This window comes from Camelus dromedarius, chromosome 22 (assembly GCF_036321535.1).
Source record: "Camelus dromedarius isolate mCamDro1 chromosome 22, mCamDro1.pat, whole genome shotgun sequence".
Classification (NCBI taxonomy): Eukaryota; Metazoa; Chordata; class Mammalia; order Artiodactyla; family Camelidae; genus Camelus; species Camelus dromedarius.
Window position 1 is genome coordinate 31,511,759 of NC_087457.1, and position 14,239 is coordinate 31,525,997.

At 44.9% G+C, this 14,239-nt stretch overlaps 1 protein-coding gene across 6 annotated transcripts in view; it reads left to right on the top strand.

Annotated features, from left to right (window-relative positions):
- The window catches only part of ASB5 (ankyrin repeat and SOCS box containing 5), a 64,075-nt gene extending 54,914 nt beyond the window's left edge, over positions 1-9,161 (top strand). For all 6 annotated transcript variants that reach the window (XM_031440352.2, XM_031440354.2, XM_064477582.1 and 3 more), the window contains 6 exons: positions 1,422-1,501; positions 2,919-3,026; positions 3,714-3,864; positions 4,010-4,144; positions 6,110-6,301; positions 7,098-9,161. In XM_031440352.2, the coding sequence (XP_031296212.1) occupies positions 1,422-1,501; positions 2,919-3,026; positions 3,714-3,864; positions 4,010-4,144; positions 6,110-6,301; positions 7,098-7,225 (794 nt within the window). In that variant the 3' untranslated portion in view covers positions 7,226-9,161. The remainder of the gene's footprint in view (positions 1-1,421; positions 1,502-2,918; positions 3,027-3,713; positions 3,865-4,009; positions 4,145-6,109; positions 6,302-7,097) is intronic.
- The last annotated feature ends 5,078 nt before the right edge of the window (positions 9,162-14,239 follow it).

Consider the following 14,239-nt stretch of genomic DNA (forward strand, 5'->3'; position numbering starts at 1 on the left):
ACTTGCTCATTTCATCAGCCTTGTGATGTGTCCTGCACTTTATCCAGTAGAATTGTTTGGACCTCACTTGTGGCAAAGTTCCACTGTGAGACCGTCGTGCAGAAGCAGGGTTGTATGTGGGGGCTTTTGCAAGGGTATGAAGTGTAGGAGTGGCGAGGTGGTTTCTGAGAGTGCCACATGTTACTGTGTTTCCAGTCATTTTCCTGACCTATTTAAACAAGCTTTAGACATGCTCTTCATGGAATCTATGTTTCTGACCGACAGCTAGATGACTTTATTTAAATTGCACTAGGATCGATCAGCAGCTTTTTTGTTTCTTGGGTTTTTTTAATTTCTATCTGTTGCATCCCATGGATCCAAAAAAGGGGGAAGAGGTAACAGACAAGGAGACAGATATTAGCAAACATTACATCCGGGGAGATTTTCTCTCCAGTCAGCATTGCTTTGATTTATCAGTGATACCCATTAAGTGAACGTTTTTCTTATTGGCATCGTCTCGTATTTCATCATTCCAGCGTGATCTCTCATGTCCATTAAATCAAACTGGCAGCGCTGGACCTGTTTACAAGAAAATCACTGTGCACCAACTCAGGATCTTATAAAGCCACCTGGGTGGATGGACCACAGCAGGGAAGGGTGGGAGAGAGGGTGTACCTCTGGGTGGTGGCTGGGTGCCGAGAAGGGCCTCAGAGAGAAGGAAAGGGGGCTTCTACATGGAAGGGCACTGATTTTTCTAATGGAAGAGGCACAAAGGCCTGTCAGGAGAGAGGGTGGGGGGGGGCATGGCAGATCAATGCTTTATATCCACCAGAGTGGAAGGTCGGAGGCTTCCATCCGCCCACCACGGAGCAGAGAGGACCGGTGCCCCCTGCGTGAGCCCTTGCACACCGATGACAGCCTGCCGCTCCCAACCTGTGACACCCAATTTCTAGGACCCACTTGGCTTGTCCAAAGTTTCAGGACTTAGGGCTCAGCTCCTTGGAACAGTTGCAGCCCCTTCACCCCTCGGGGCAGGGCAGTTGGGGTGCAGAGAGCAGGGGAGCAGCAGGGTGCCCAGGAGTGGGGAGAGGTGAATGTTCCAGCTGCTGTCCCAGCTGACACTGCCAAAAAATTTGTTTTTCTGGGGTCTGCCCAAAAAAGCGTGAAACAGAGTGGGGTTTTTTTTGTAGCAGATCTAGTGACTTTAATCCTCCTCCTTTTTGGAGAATAATTCAAAAGATACAGCAATCCCAGGACATGCATTGTAGCCCTCTGGATTTGGAAACTGCAAATCCAGGTCCTCTGGAGAAGCATGCATTTCCCAGGACCTTGGTCACCTTGCTGCACGCGGACTCTGACTGGTGTCCATTTCACAGCCATGGACTGTATCTCTCAGGGCTTACCCTGACCCACAGGTTTCTATTCTCTTTCTTTTCTGACAGGTTCCTGGGCAGATCGGTCACCACTCCATGAAGCAGCAAGTCAAGGTCGTCTTCTCGCTCTGAGAACATTATTATCACAGGTAAAAAGCGTACATAAACTTTACAATATGCCCCTGTCCCAGGAGCGTAGAGCATTCGTTGTCAATAGTAATCAACTCAGAAATAATACCGTTGCTTAGTGTATTTTAGTGATCTTTTTATTTTAACTCATATTATCAGCCAAGTCCAAAGTTCTTCATTTATCTTTGAAACTTCTTTTTAACTATTTTGGTCTTACGTCTTAGTATTTCAGATTTCTCATACAGTACATTTATTCATTGATAGGCATAGTTAAGCAAGAAATAGACGTATGCATTATTCATTATGCATTTAAAATATGCTTAACTCGGTACAATGTGTAGAGCTAATCGCAGGCTTAGTTCATTCATACACCATCCAAGAAGGGGTAATGATACCGGAAGGCTAAGCAGTCTTTTTCACATGATGGTGATCGGTAACACATTACGGGGAATTGCCTGTGAAAACTACAGAACAGTTACGCCTACCCCTGTCTGCTTATCACACTCATGGGAGGGAAAAACGGAAAACACAGGCTCCTCACCGAAGCAGGAGGGACCCTGGCTTGGCCAGCGAGACTTAAACACACCCCCAGGTGCTTCCCAGCGGCACGGAGACGGGAGTTTTCTCGGCTGGCCGCGAGGGAAGGGAGGGTCGTGTCGCCACGCGGAGGCCTGGGCTGCAGGGCACCCAGATCCAGGCTGGCAGTCTGGGTGAATCTCAGCCCATCTGGGCCTCCTTTTTCTCACCTGTGAAGGGAGGACGTAGGACAAGACCCTCCCTCGGGGCTTCCAGTTCTGTGATGACCGTGGGACTGTGTGGTTTGCTCATCACCTGATGAAAAATAAAATAAAAACTGCAACAACGTCACCAACTTCTAAAGGGTAGCCTGCCCCTGAAAGCATCATGCAGTTCTCGGAGGGGAGAGGAGTCTCGGGTTATTTGCCAGCTTGCGCCTCGCGCCGCGGGCGGGCGGGTGGGGAGGAGCCCCGTGGGAGAGGGCCTCTGGCCTTCGCGGGCCACGGCTCTCTGTAGGGGGGTAGCTGATCTGACAGCCCCAGTCCAGACAGGTGGTCCAGCCTGTAAACGGTCTTGCGTTCTACCAAAGAAACCCAAAATGACAATAGCAACCAAGACAATTCATGAAGACAAAAAAAAAAAAAAAAGAAGAAGAAGAAGAAAGCAAAATTTAAAGAAAATATTCAAAATCTGCTGAGCAAACCTCTCCCGGCAGAGCCGGGTGTAGATATGACGGTGTGACAGTGAGGCTCGGGGCTTCTGACCTCTGGCTCTGGGCCATCTGAACCGCTGTTCCTGCTCAGCTTAAACCCGATTTGCCTGAGCGTCTCTGAGCTCGTCTGTAACTCTCTAATGACAGTCACAGAGAGGACTGTATACAACTCTTCGCTCATGTTTCAAACTTGTCCACATCCTCCTCAGGGTTACAATGTAAATGCAGTCACCATAGACCACGTCACCCCGCTGCACGAAGCCTGCCTCGGCGATCACGAGGCCTGTGCCAGGACGCTTCTGGAAGCCGGAGCTAACGTAAGTCCCTTTAAAAAGCATTGACCATTTCCCACCCACTGGCGGAGAGAATCATGCCAAGTTCTCATTTTGCTTCGTTCTTCCTTAGTAGTTTTCAAAAGTAGGACAATAAAAATAAAGCTCTCAGATCGCCTCCCTGCACTCTAGGAAGGCTTTCCAGTCACTGCAAAAAATGGAGCTGCATAACAGAGGACGTTCCCCAGGCTATGTCCTGTGTTCGTGATTCTGGACAGCAGTAGATGGACATCTTTATGCCCATAATGTCTGCTCATCTTTTCGATGATTTTTTTTTTAAATAAATTTTCAGAATTTCCAGTTTAAACTGCCACCAGCAAAGTGGCTTCATCACAGCTCTCATCACTATTACATTTGCTGACTCCCCCTAATTACAAAGTACCTAATCGCCGAATCCATTTCTGTGTATTTGATTCTCGAGTATTTTTTTCCCCACGATCTTCACTAGCTGCACGCCCAGCCCTGTGGATCATCCACGCGTCCGATTTCTCTTTATCTCTTGAAGTTTCCCAGCTTTGCTGACTGACGTGTGTGAGCTGAGTACACTTTGTCGTCTTCACTGCGCACACCTTCCGAGTTACCTCTGTTCCCAGATCACGTGCCTTTTTACGTGCCCACCAGGGACTGCTGTGCGATTCTGTGACTCACTGTGGGAGCTCTGCTCTGCTGTAGGTAAACGCGATCACCATAGATGGCGTGACTCCGTTATTCAACGCCTGCTCGCAAGGCAGCACGAGCTGCACGGAGCTGCTCTTGGAATACGGCGCCAAGCCGCAGCTGGAGTCCTGCCTGCCCTCCCCCACGCACGAGGCCGCCAGCAAAGGTACCGGGGCGGGGTCCCTCGGCAGCCCCCGGGGCTCCGCTGGCCTTTCAGGGAACGGCCTTGCGGGGGAAGCTCAGGGTGAGGTGCGCGTGTCCCGGGACAGGCGTTAAGAAAACGCACGCTCGCCTCCCCTTTGTGTTGGCAGGTCACCACGAATGCCTAGAAATCCTGATCTCCTGGGGCGTAGATGTCGACCAAGACATTCCTCACTTGGGGACCCCTCTCTACGTGGCTTCTATGTCCCAGCAGTTCCACTGCGTCCAGAAGCTTCTCTACGCTGGTGAGTTTCTGGACAGCATCTTCCGTTCTGCCCGCGCGCACAAGCACTCACTCAGCTCCACATTGATTTCAATAACCTGTTTCAAAAAATTATATCTCGTGGCTAAACATGTTCTTATTCTAAGCATTCTCACGTAGAACGATACAGCCCGTGAAAGGAACCTCTTTCATGGTATCTCCACTTGGCCTCAGAGCTCCGAAAGCCCTCCTTGGAAAAGGGCATGAAATTAAGATCCTCGCGGCTGAATATAATGGTGCCACGTACGTGTACTTCTGTGAACAAATCCATCCAACAAAGTTCTAGGGATGATAACCTTATCCTCTACCAGCCACAGGAACTGCTGCACTCGCCAGACTCCGTTCTCTCTGACCCTCCTACCCGAAAGACTCACTAACTGCGTGAAAAAAGCCAGTTCCTCAAGGTTCATCTTCAGCCGCAGGAAACGATTCCTAATCCTGTGAGACCGTGGCGGCCGCTGCCACCACAGGACTGGGGGCACGTGGCCCTTGTCTCTTTCCCGCCATCTCTTTTCTCTAAATATTCGCAAAATGAGTAAATGGATTTCTGTGCTTTTTATTGTTTATGACACTCGTTTGGCCTCTGATACACACTGATGTATATTTTCAGTCACCGCTTTATGTGTTACTCACATCATCTTGGCTAGATTAGAAACCTCAAGCAGCTTCTGCATGTACTGTTTCTTCCCTATTACATACAGATCATTGACAGATTGTTACTTTCTGTATAAATTAATAGAAGCAGAAGAGTTCACTCTGTCATCTTTCTTCACTTTGCTAGCCATATTATTCTTTTCCAAATATTTTATATTGGGTAAAAAAATGGAAGACGTATTGTTAGTAATTATGGATTGGTTGTTATTCTCAGGCTCTGTTCTCCCATAAAGTTGATATAACCAACAGAGTTTATGCTTTCTCTGTGGAGATTTTGTTATGGAATAGAATTTTCTCCACTAAATGTTTTATATTTGATTTAAAAATATTGAAAACAGTTACATTTATTGAAACTTAAAAGTAGCAGAAGGACTGTCAAGGGACTCAAAATGTACGGCTTCTCACGAACATCATTAGTTTTACCGACGGTATCAGAAAGCAGAGTTGAAAAGGACTTAATGGATTTTTATTAATAGACATTTCTTGGTGTTGTAACCATTTATGCACTGGAAAATGGGATTATTATTCTTTACAATATTGAACAGTATGTAGTCATTGCACACGCATCAGATGACCACCATGTGCCAGGGGCTTATACGCAGATAAAATAACTATGTAATAGGTACTTTAACATCTAAGGTTTTTTAAAAATATAAGCATTTAAAAAACTGACTTTGCATGCAGACATACAGTGCACCTTTCCATGTAAGAGGCTCAGAGCCTTTTAATGTTTACTGAATTAAACTACATGAGACATGAGAGGAAAATCTATATACATTTTACCGCAAGAGCTCACATATTTGATGCATGAGTTTTCCAAGAAGCCAAAGAGCTCATTGCCTTAAAATAAATGAAAAGAATAAGAGCAAAAACCTCCTGAATAACCCTCAGAACTATCCATCACGATGAAAATGCTTAAGAGTCGACCTAATTGTGCACTCTTCATAGTACTAGTTAATATGATTACTTTCCCAAACTGTTTAAAATTTGTTTTAATTTTTTTTTTATTATGCGATCTTTCAAGCATAGGGGAAAATATCCGAGCATCCAACAGAAGTATGCACCTTCCATCCAGATGGACCATGTTTTAAGACTGAGTACATGTATATAACGTATGTCTGAAGTATGTGTATGAACTGTGCATGGTGATATATATTATACATAAAGAAATAACTCATTACAGAAGGAGCTGAGGTCCTCTGTGTGGCTGACACACCCGCCTCCCCTTGCTGATGTAAGTGATTCGTCTGACAAATTCTGTCCGTATTGACCACCGTTCCTTATTTCCACGTAGGCGCTGACGTACAAAAAGGCAAATACTGGGATACCCCGCTACACGCCGCTGCTCAGCAGCCCTGTACGGAAGTTGTAAACTTGCTGCTAGAATTCGGAGCGGATATCAACGCCAAAAACACAGAGCTTCTGCGACCCGTCGACGTAGCGACCTCTAGCAGTCTGGTGGAAAGACTGTTGCTTCAACATGAAGGTAAGGAGGAGACATGTGGGCATTAAATTTTTTTTTTTGCCTGAAGTAGATGAAATTTAAAGACTTTTTGTTGGCATGTCATGTAATGATGGCATAACATTTGGAATAGTTTTTGAAAGAAGATAATTTTTTAACTTAGGTTCCAGCTATAAAAAAGATACCACGGTGATTGTAATTTTCTTTTTTCTCATCCTACCTGACTTTCATATTCCTTTGGTTAAGTTAAATCTGTTGTTTGTTTTGACAATAAACAATATGCAATTCTGTTTAATATTTGCTAATAAATATTTGAAAATGTGCCCCATTTTATGGGGGTATTCACCATCTGTGACATGTTCCAGAAACAATCATAAAGTATTTTTGTTCTAAAATAGAAATCCTAAAGCCTGGTCTAGACACTACAGTGAAATTTGCTTTGGCTTAAATAGTAAACCTATTTTGAGGGAAAAAAAAATTTTTAATTCCCCTTTCAGTGCATACCTCTTCTTGGGGCTTTTGATTGAATATCTCCTTCAAAAAGCAGAATTTGCCTTTGAGGCTTTACATGCAGCAATAATTTCATAAGCTTGAAGATAATGTGTTAAAGAACATGCATGGACTATACTTCAGTTGTAATAAAGTCTTATACATAAAAGCCGTACAAAGGCTTATATAAATTTCCCTAGGGTAACGGTCATACTACCCTAGTTTACTGCAAAACTAGGGGTTTGGGGGGGGGGGCGTGATTTCACATGTCTTACAACACAGAAAACCCTGTTTTGATTTTAATTAACAAACACTTCTGCGTCTCTCGCAGCCACCCCCAGCCCTCTGTGCCAGCTCTGCCGACTCTGCATCAGAAACTGCCTAGGAAGGTCCAGGTTGCACCTTATCCCACAGCTCCAGCTGCCGACCTTGCTGCAGAATTTCCTACAGTATCGATAAGGCAGTAAAATAATTCTAAGTATTTGAAAATCAAAAATTTCTGTCATCTGCGTAGTGTACATTTCATATTAAAATATGCTACAGCTAGGGTAAAGCGAAACAAGCAGCCCCAGGCAAGGAGCGACATGGCAGCCTGCGTTACCGCGTGCCAGTGTGCGCTGCTACTTCATGCGTTTGCACTGGTTTGGACTATAATATTTAACACATCTACATATTATTAGCTGCTCCCTTATATCCGTTTGTTGATTTAGAAAAAAATGAGAAATTCTCCATTTCATTTTTTTTTAGAGTGAAACAGAAAAATGTGAACCTCTACTAAAAGTATTCATATATTGTATTTCTAAAGGCCTATATTCTTCAAATAATGTGTTAACATTTAAGTTTTGGCAACTGTAATTGTTTATCTCTGTATTTTGATATTAATACAAAGTAGAGTATGGTTTAGAAAAGAGAAACATAACCTTTTTGAAATAAAGATGACCCTCATTCAGGAACCCACCATGTCCAAAAATTATAATAATCAGTTATTATAACTGATTATTGTCATTATAATAATCAGTTCAGTAAAGAAAAGGTGGGTTGCCCCAGAGACCCCACTGGTCATATCGGCGCCTTAAGTGGACCTATTTCCAAAACTGGTAGGACTCAGAGTTACCGCTGCTGCACCCTCACCTGAGGGGGTCTGGAGCATGAGACACCTGCTCAGGCTGTCTGAAGACCCTTCCTTCTCAAGGGTCGCCTCTCAAGTCTCCCTTCCTGCTTTTACGCATCTCACTCCAGGCTTCCTCCACTTGGGAAACTGCTGATGCCTGGACCGAGGAACGTGAACTTCATGTCTAATGGATGAAGACACCCTGGGTCACACCGCAGGGATCAGGGCAGTCCGAGGCTTTCAAAAACAGACGATAAAAACGCCTTAAATTGTGAGGTTTCCAAAGAAAAGAAAAAGGGAGTGCCACTTAGCAAATGTAGAAACCTTAGAAATTTTACCTGTTTGTAGGCCTTCATAGCGGTGTCTCTAATCCTCCATCCGCAATCATGGGTCTGGGGGAGGCGGTCCGAGGGAGCGCTGGAGGCCGGAGGACGCTGGTGCGTGGCGTCCTCTGCCGGGGCGAGTGCTGCGTGCTCTCGCCTGCTTAACTGTGCTTGAGTGCGACATAAAGCACCATTTTTGAAAAGTTACACCTGCTCTGTAATTTAGACTAGATTTGTGTCTTTTATGGATTTAGAAATAAGATAATCAAGATAACACTATAAAGGAGAAGGAAATATTTTGATGAGTTTTTTAAATTTATGAAATTTTCATAAAACATTTTGACCACTTTTGATAAACCAGGGGCCTGTTTTCCTTTTTTCCTTAGCTCTTGGCTGACTTTCAGAGACATGTGGGGAATAAACTATTATTGTACACAACCTCCAAGTCACTAAGATTGCATTAAAAACCATTTGTTTAGATTTTTAAAAGTAGAAATAAGGCTGTAGTGCGTTTAAGAAATGGCTTCTATGTGGCAGAGGCTTTTAAGTGAGCCTGTTTTACTAAATAATTTCAGCCTAGCAAATTTATAATATCCTCAGAATAGTGTACATCTCAACTTTTTTTTTTATTATAGAATAAACCTATTAAATATAATCAGGTATTAAAACTGCGTTTAGTAAAACAGCTTTCTACTAATCCTTCCCCCTGAGTCAGAGGCAGTCTCGGAGTTTAAGAGTGATACAGCACATCCTTCTTCACTGGTCTTGGGCCAACAAAAGAAGTAAATATCAAATATTAAAATAAGGATAGACACTTTAAAATTTTAGTATGCTGGTACCTTGTATCTTAGTTTGAGTACAGTTGTCTTCTCAAAGAAGTGTTCTAATTAAATGTATCTTTGTTAATATATTAAAGTGTGATATTTATTCCCTGGAATAAAACACTTTTTTCCTGTTCTAATTAGTACTTGATTTTGTAATGGAAGGTGATGGAGAACATGATTCCGTTGCCCTAGCTCTGTTTACCACTGGTTTTCCGATCACTGTATCGCGGGACAGTGAGAACAGAATGGTGCAGACTGAAAACAGTACCTCGAAGGTCTCTTAATCCAAACCTTACTGTATACGCATATGGAGGTCCAAGGAGAGAGTTCCACAAAGGCGAAGACAAAACACAAAAACAACCTACGGGTTTCCTATACGTCGGGTGGGGTTACCTCCTGATTAACCTACTGTAAGTTGAAAATACCATGTTGAAAATGCACTTAAATTAATGCACGAACCTACGGAATATCATAGCTCAGCCTGGTCTACCTTAAATGTGCTCAGAACCCATACATGAGCCTACAGCAGGGCAGCACCATCTAACACAAAGCCTAAATGTTTTATGAGAAAGCATTGACTACCTCATGTCACACATTGAGTACCGTACAGACAGTGAAAAGCAGAGTGGCTGGGTCCAGGACGGTTGTAAGAGCATCCGCTGTTTCCTTCATGGTCAGCGGCTGGCTGGGAGCTGTGCTGCTGCCCAGGACCCGACAGCATGTTCCTGGTCCGGGGGGAAGATCCAAGTTCAAAATCTGAAGTGTTGTTTTTACTGAAAGCACATGGCTTTCACACCATCGTAAAGTTGAAAAATCGTTTGGTCAAGGACTGTTTTTGACATGAAATTAAAGAAATAGAAATAAATAGTGGGGTAAAGCACTACTGAGACATTTATTTTGCAGGAAAAATTATTTCATTTCTATTATTGTTGTAACCACGCAGTATTTTCCATGCTTCTGAGTCAGTAAATAGAAACACAGTTGAAAGGCTGGCCTCTTCCAAAAAGGTCTAAATGTATCCATGATGTTTCCTTGGATGGCCCTGAACCCAGCTGACTGGTTCTCCATTTACAGGTTACCTAAAAATGTATCCTCTCCCTTGGGTTAGCCTCACTCTTTCACTCCAGCCTGTCTACTTTCTTATTCTGTAGTTTATTTTAAGGTTTGCACCCTCTCTTAAAAACCAAAATAATCACTCTCAGACTTTTCCAGGTTTTCACAACTGCTCTGGTATGGGGGCTCCCTGTCAGTGTGGGGGCCAGCCCTTCTTTTAAGTTCTATTGCCCAGCGGGTAAATTAAACCCCAATACAGTTCTGTACTTCCCGAGGGCAAATATTAACTCTCAGGGACAGCGCAATTCAAACAAGAGGAGAAGAAGTATTTCCCTAAGGGTCTCATAATTCTTGAGGCTTCCCTCTCAAAGCCAAGGCAGCACCGTACGCCGGTAGGGTTCAAATTACTGTGGAGAGCCACACCTATTGTGCACACAAAGACATGTCGCCTTAGGCAGGAAGTTCCTCTTCCAGAAGAAGGACTCAATTTAATTCTCAGCCAAACAGTCTCAGTCTGGGGGAATGGAAGGCAGTAATTTTTGTTACATTCTCCTTAGGAAAAACAAATGAGAGTATTAAAAAGAACCCCGGGAACTTTCTTCTTGTGCTGCACACGAGGGGAACAGTGACCTGATCCAACAGCGGCATGTGCCAGTTTGAGTGGCATCCGGCGGGACTCAGTTCGCGGCTCCACACTTGGCCCCACGCTTGGTTTAACGATCATCTTGAAATGCTTCATTTTTAAACAACGGCCCCCATGTTTTTACCTTGTGCTGTGCGCTGCAAATCATGTACCTGTTCAATTCTGCTTTGAAGCTGTAATTATACCAGTAAGTAACAGCCATCTTGGGGCGCGGGCTGTTCCTCTTTGGGTAAGTCACACGGAACTTCCTCGGGAAAATCCTTTGCCCCATTCTGGGACTTAAAGGAACTGAAGAGAGAACTTAAGGTGTCTGTTCAAATGTCACCTCAATAGGGACGTAGTGGAGCCAGCTGGCTCGTTCTGGAGCCCAAAAACTCCCACCCTGGGGCTCTCTGTGCCTGGAGCCACTGACACCTCAACCCCTGCTCCCCCTGAGGGACCCTTTGCAAACCTGCATTCCTGCAAGATACGAAACACCTTCTCAGGATGCGCGTTTACCCCAACAAATCTAAAGGGCCCAGGAGATGGCCCCGCTCACCACACCCTAGGCAGACAGGCCTCACATCCTGCCCTTAACAGAGCTGTAAACCCTATTAATTCAGAGTTGCTCCTGTCAGATCCTGTAGCCAATCAGGTACCTGTGCACGAACTGACCACACAGCCCCTGCTCCTGGTATGCACAGCCCCCTGCCCCAGTAAAGGACCCTGCACGGCCACACTCAGGGCCCAGTGGGTGAGCCTGGTGTCTGAACTCCAGGATCAGGAAAATGCCCCACCGCCTCCATGGGCAGAAGCAGACACAGACAGGTCGCCCCTAGAACAGCACAGATGCCTCTGGTGGAGCAGAACACAGGAGGCGCTCACTCTGCATTCCCCAGACTCCGAAGTGGAAGAGAGGTGGCTAAGGTGTGGGGCCGAGGAGTGAAGCTCCGGGCCACAGTATGGAACTGCAAACACGTGAGCTCATGCACTGAAAAGGAGTGTAAGTTCCCAGGGATCAGTGACAATAGAAAACCACCTACAGTGGCCCCTCAGTATCTGTGGGGGGCTGGTTCCAGGATCCCCAAGGATGCCAGAACCCCAGGCATGCTCAAGTCCCTTTTAAAGAAAGGCCTGGTACTTGCTTATCACCCATGCATACCCTACTGTACATTTCAAATCATCTCTAGATTCCTTATATTACCTAATACAATGTAAATGTTATGTAAACAGTTGCCAGTGGGAGGCAAATGCAACTTTTGCCTTTTGGACCTTTCTGGAGTTTTTTTCGTTAACATTGTCCATCTGAGATAAGTTAAATCCACCTATGTAGAACCCTCAGATCCAGAGGGCCGACTGTATTCACACATTTATGCTTTAGAAACTGCAATATAGTTCCTCAAAGCCAGCTTCTAAGCACTTTCATTCTTCCTCTTTGAGAACTTTCTCGATCAACAAAATACCCATATCAGGTAAAGCGCTCGGAATCTTCTTCCGACACTTACGTGATAGATCAACAACAGTTACTGGCTTGGATGGCTGTTTGCCTTTTGCAGAAGTTGGATGTGTCTTAGAGGATAACAGTGGATTATTGTAAACTCAGTCAGGAGGTACCTTTGGTTATAGCTGCTTTTCCATTCGAGGTATCTTGGCCGGAACCAGTCTCCGCAGCAATCCCTGGCAACTGTTATGCTGCTATCGATCTGCAAAGTGCTTTCTCCCTCTGTGATAATATGCAAGAATCACCAAAAGCAGCTTGCTTTTATCTAGCAGGACGAATAGTGCACATTCATCATCTTGTCAGGTCAAATCAATTTTCTGGCTCTTTGCCACAAGATCAGCAGAAGTTTTTGAGTGTCTTAACATCCCACACGACATCCGGCTGGTCCACTCTGATCGTGATGCTGTGGATCTGATGAACAGAAGTAGCCAGTCGCTCAGCTGCCTTGGCAAGAAATAGATGAGCTGGCAGTGGAGGGAGACCTCACTCCCACGTATGAAGCAATGGGTCATTCAGCAGGAAAACAGAAGTCTGTCAGGCAGTTAGATAGAAATGAGCGCTGGGCGGGGGGAGAGGAAGGGGAAAGGAGTAACCCAGAACACAAGAACCTGAGCTGCCAACCAGCCTGAGCACAAGGCAAGGGACCTGAGCTGTCAATCAGCCTGAGACTCAAAGAACCTGAGACGCAAACCAATCAATCGATTATGAAAACGCCCCTAAGCCAAGATATAAAAATAGGGAGAACAAGGGAGCGTGTCATTTTTCCTCTCTGGGACTGGCCGGCTCCCAGCTCTTGGGAGCACACTATATTCTACTACCTTTTTACTTTACTAATAAAGGCTTGTTTATATCACACATTCTGTCTCTCGTTAAAAATTCTTTTTTTTTTTTCGGGTGACTAAGAACAGAGGTAATTCTTATTTCCCTTTTCCCAGTAACAAGTCCATGAATTCAACAAGAATTAAATATCTGGAAATGGTTAGACGGATGCTGAGGAACTAAAAAGCTGAGACCATCAAATTAACAGAGAGACTCAGGAGGCTTTCCTAGCTGGGGAGCGAAGGGAAGCAGTGGGGGTTCTAAGAGCCGAGCCCGGAGGGAAGCCCTCCAGGCTGACGTTTGAAGGGGGGGCCAACACAGCAGGTGCTGATTCTTCACCAGTTCAGAGGAGGGGTCCTAAAGTAAAATCTGGGACGTGGAGTTCTGAGCGCCACCATGTCCCAGTGGTACTGAAACCTCTGTGGGGTACGACGACACTGGCTCCAGGAATGCAACAAACAAACAAACAACAACAACAACAACAAAACCCTGGATACTGGACCCCCTGCCACTGACCGGAGAAGCTTCGCTGCCATCGTGACATTCCTTTGAACAGCCCTCTCCCTTCCCCGGGCCTCCTGGTCTCTCTCTGTCCCCCACTACTGGCAGAATTTCATAAAACTCAGCAAAGGAGAAACCACGTTGCTGAGTTACACTTTCACAGGGCAGAACATGGAAGACTGTATTAGAAACAGATCTATTTGCTTAACAGTTGGCACATTTATTATAGGAAAAATACTAACCCCGTAGCAACACTGTTCTCAGTCAAGTTCCAATCTATAGCCCGAAGTGACCTCTCCAGCCATGGCCCCTAAATCTTGGGTCAGCTCACCCACTAAAGCCTACACTTTCTATAACTCTAATGGGTTATTTGTTATTTCCTAAAACCCATTAAAAAATTCTCATAGCATAGATCGCATTGCCTGCTTCTGCTCACAGTCCCCTCCCCTCTTCATCCACAAGTTCCTTGATCATCTTGGAAACGCCACTGATACTTAGGGAGCCTTTACAGTGTGTACACACTGTTTCAGGCTCTTCCCTCATTTAACTTAATTTAATCCTCAGCACAACCCTGGGAGGTATATCCTACTTAATCCCATCTTTTACAAATAAAAATGGTCAAATAAGTAATAAAAAGTAAAGCCGATGCTCCAAAGCCTGTGTCAGAACCAACTCAAACGCCGCCTTCTAAGGTCCACATCCGAAGTCAGCTCCTTTGA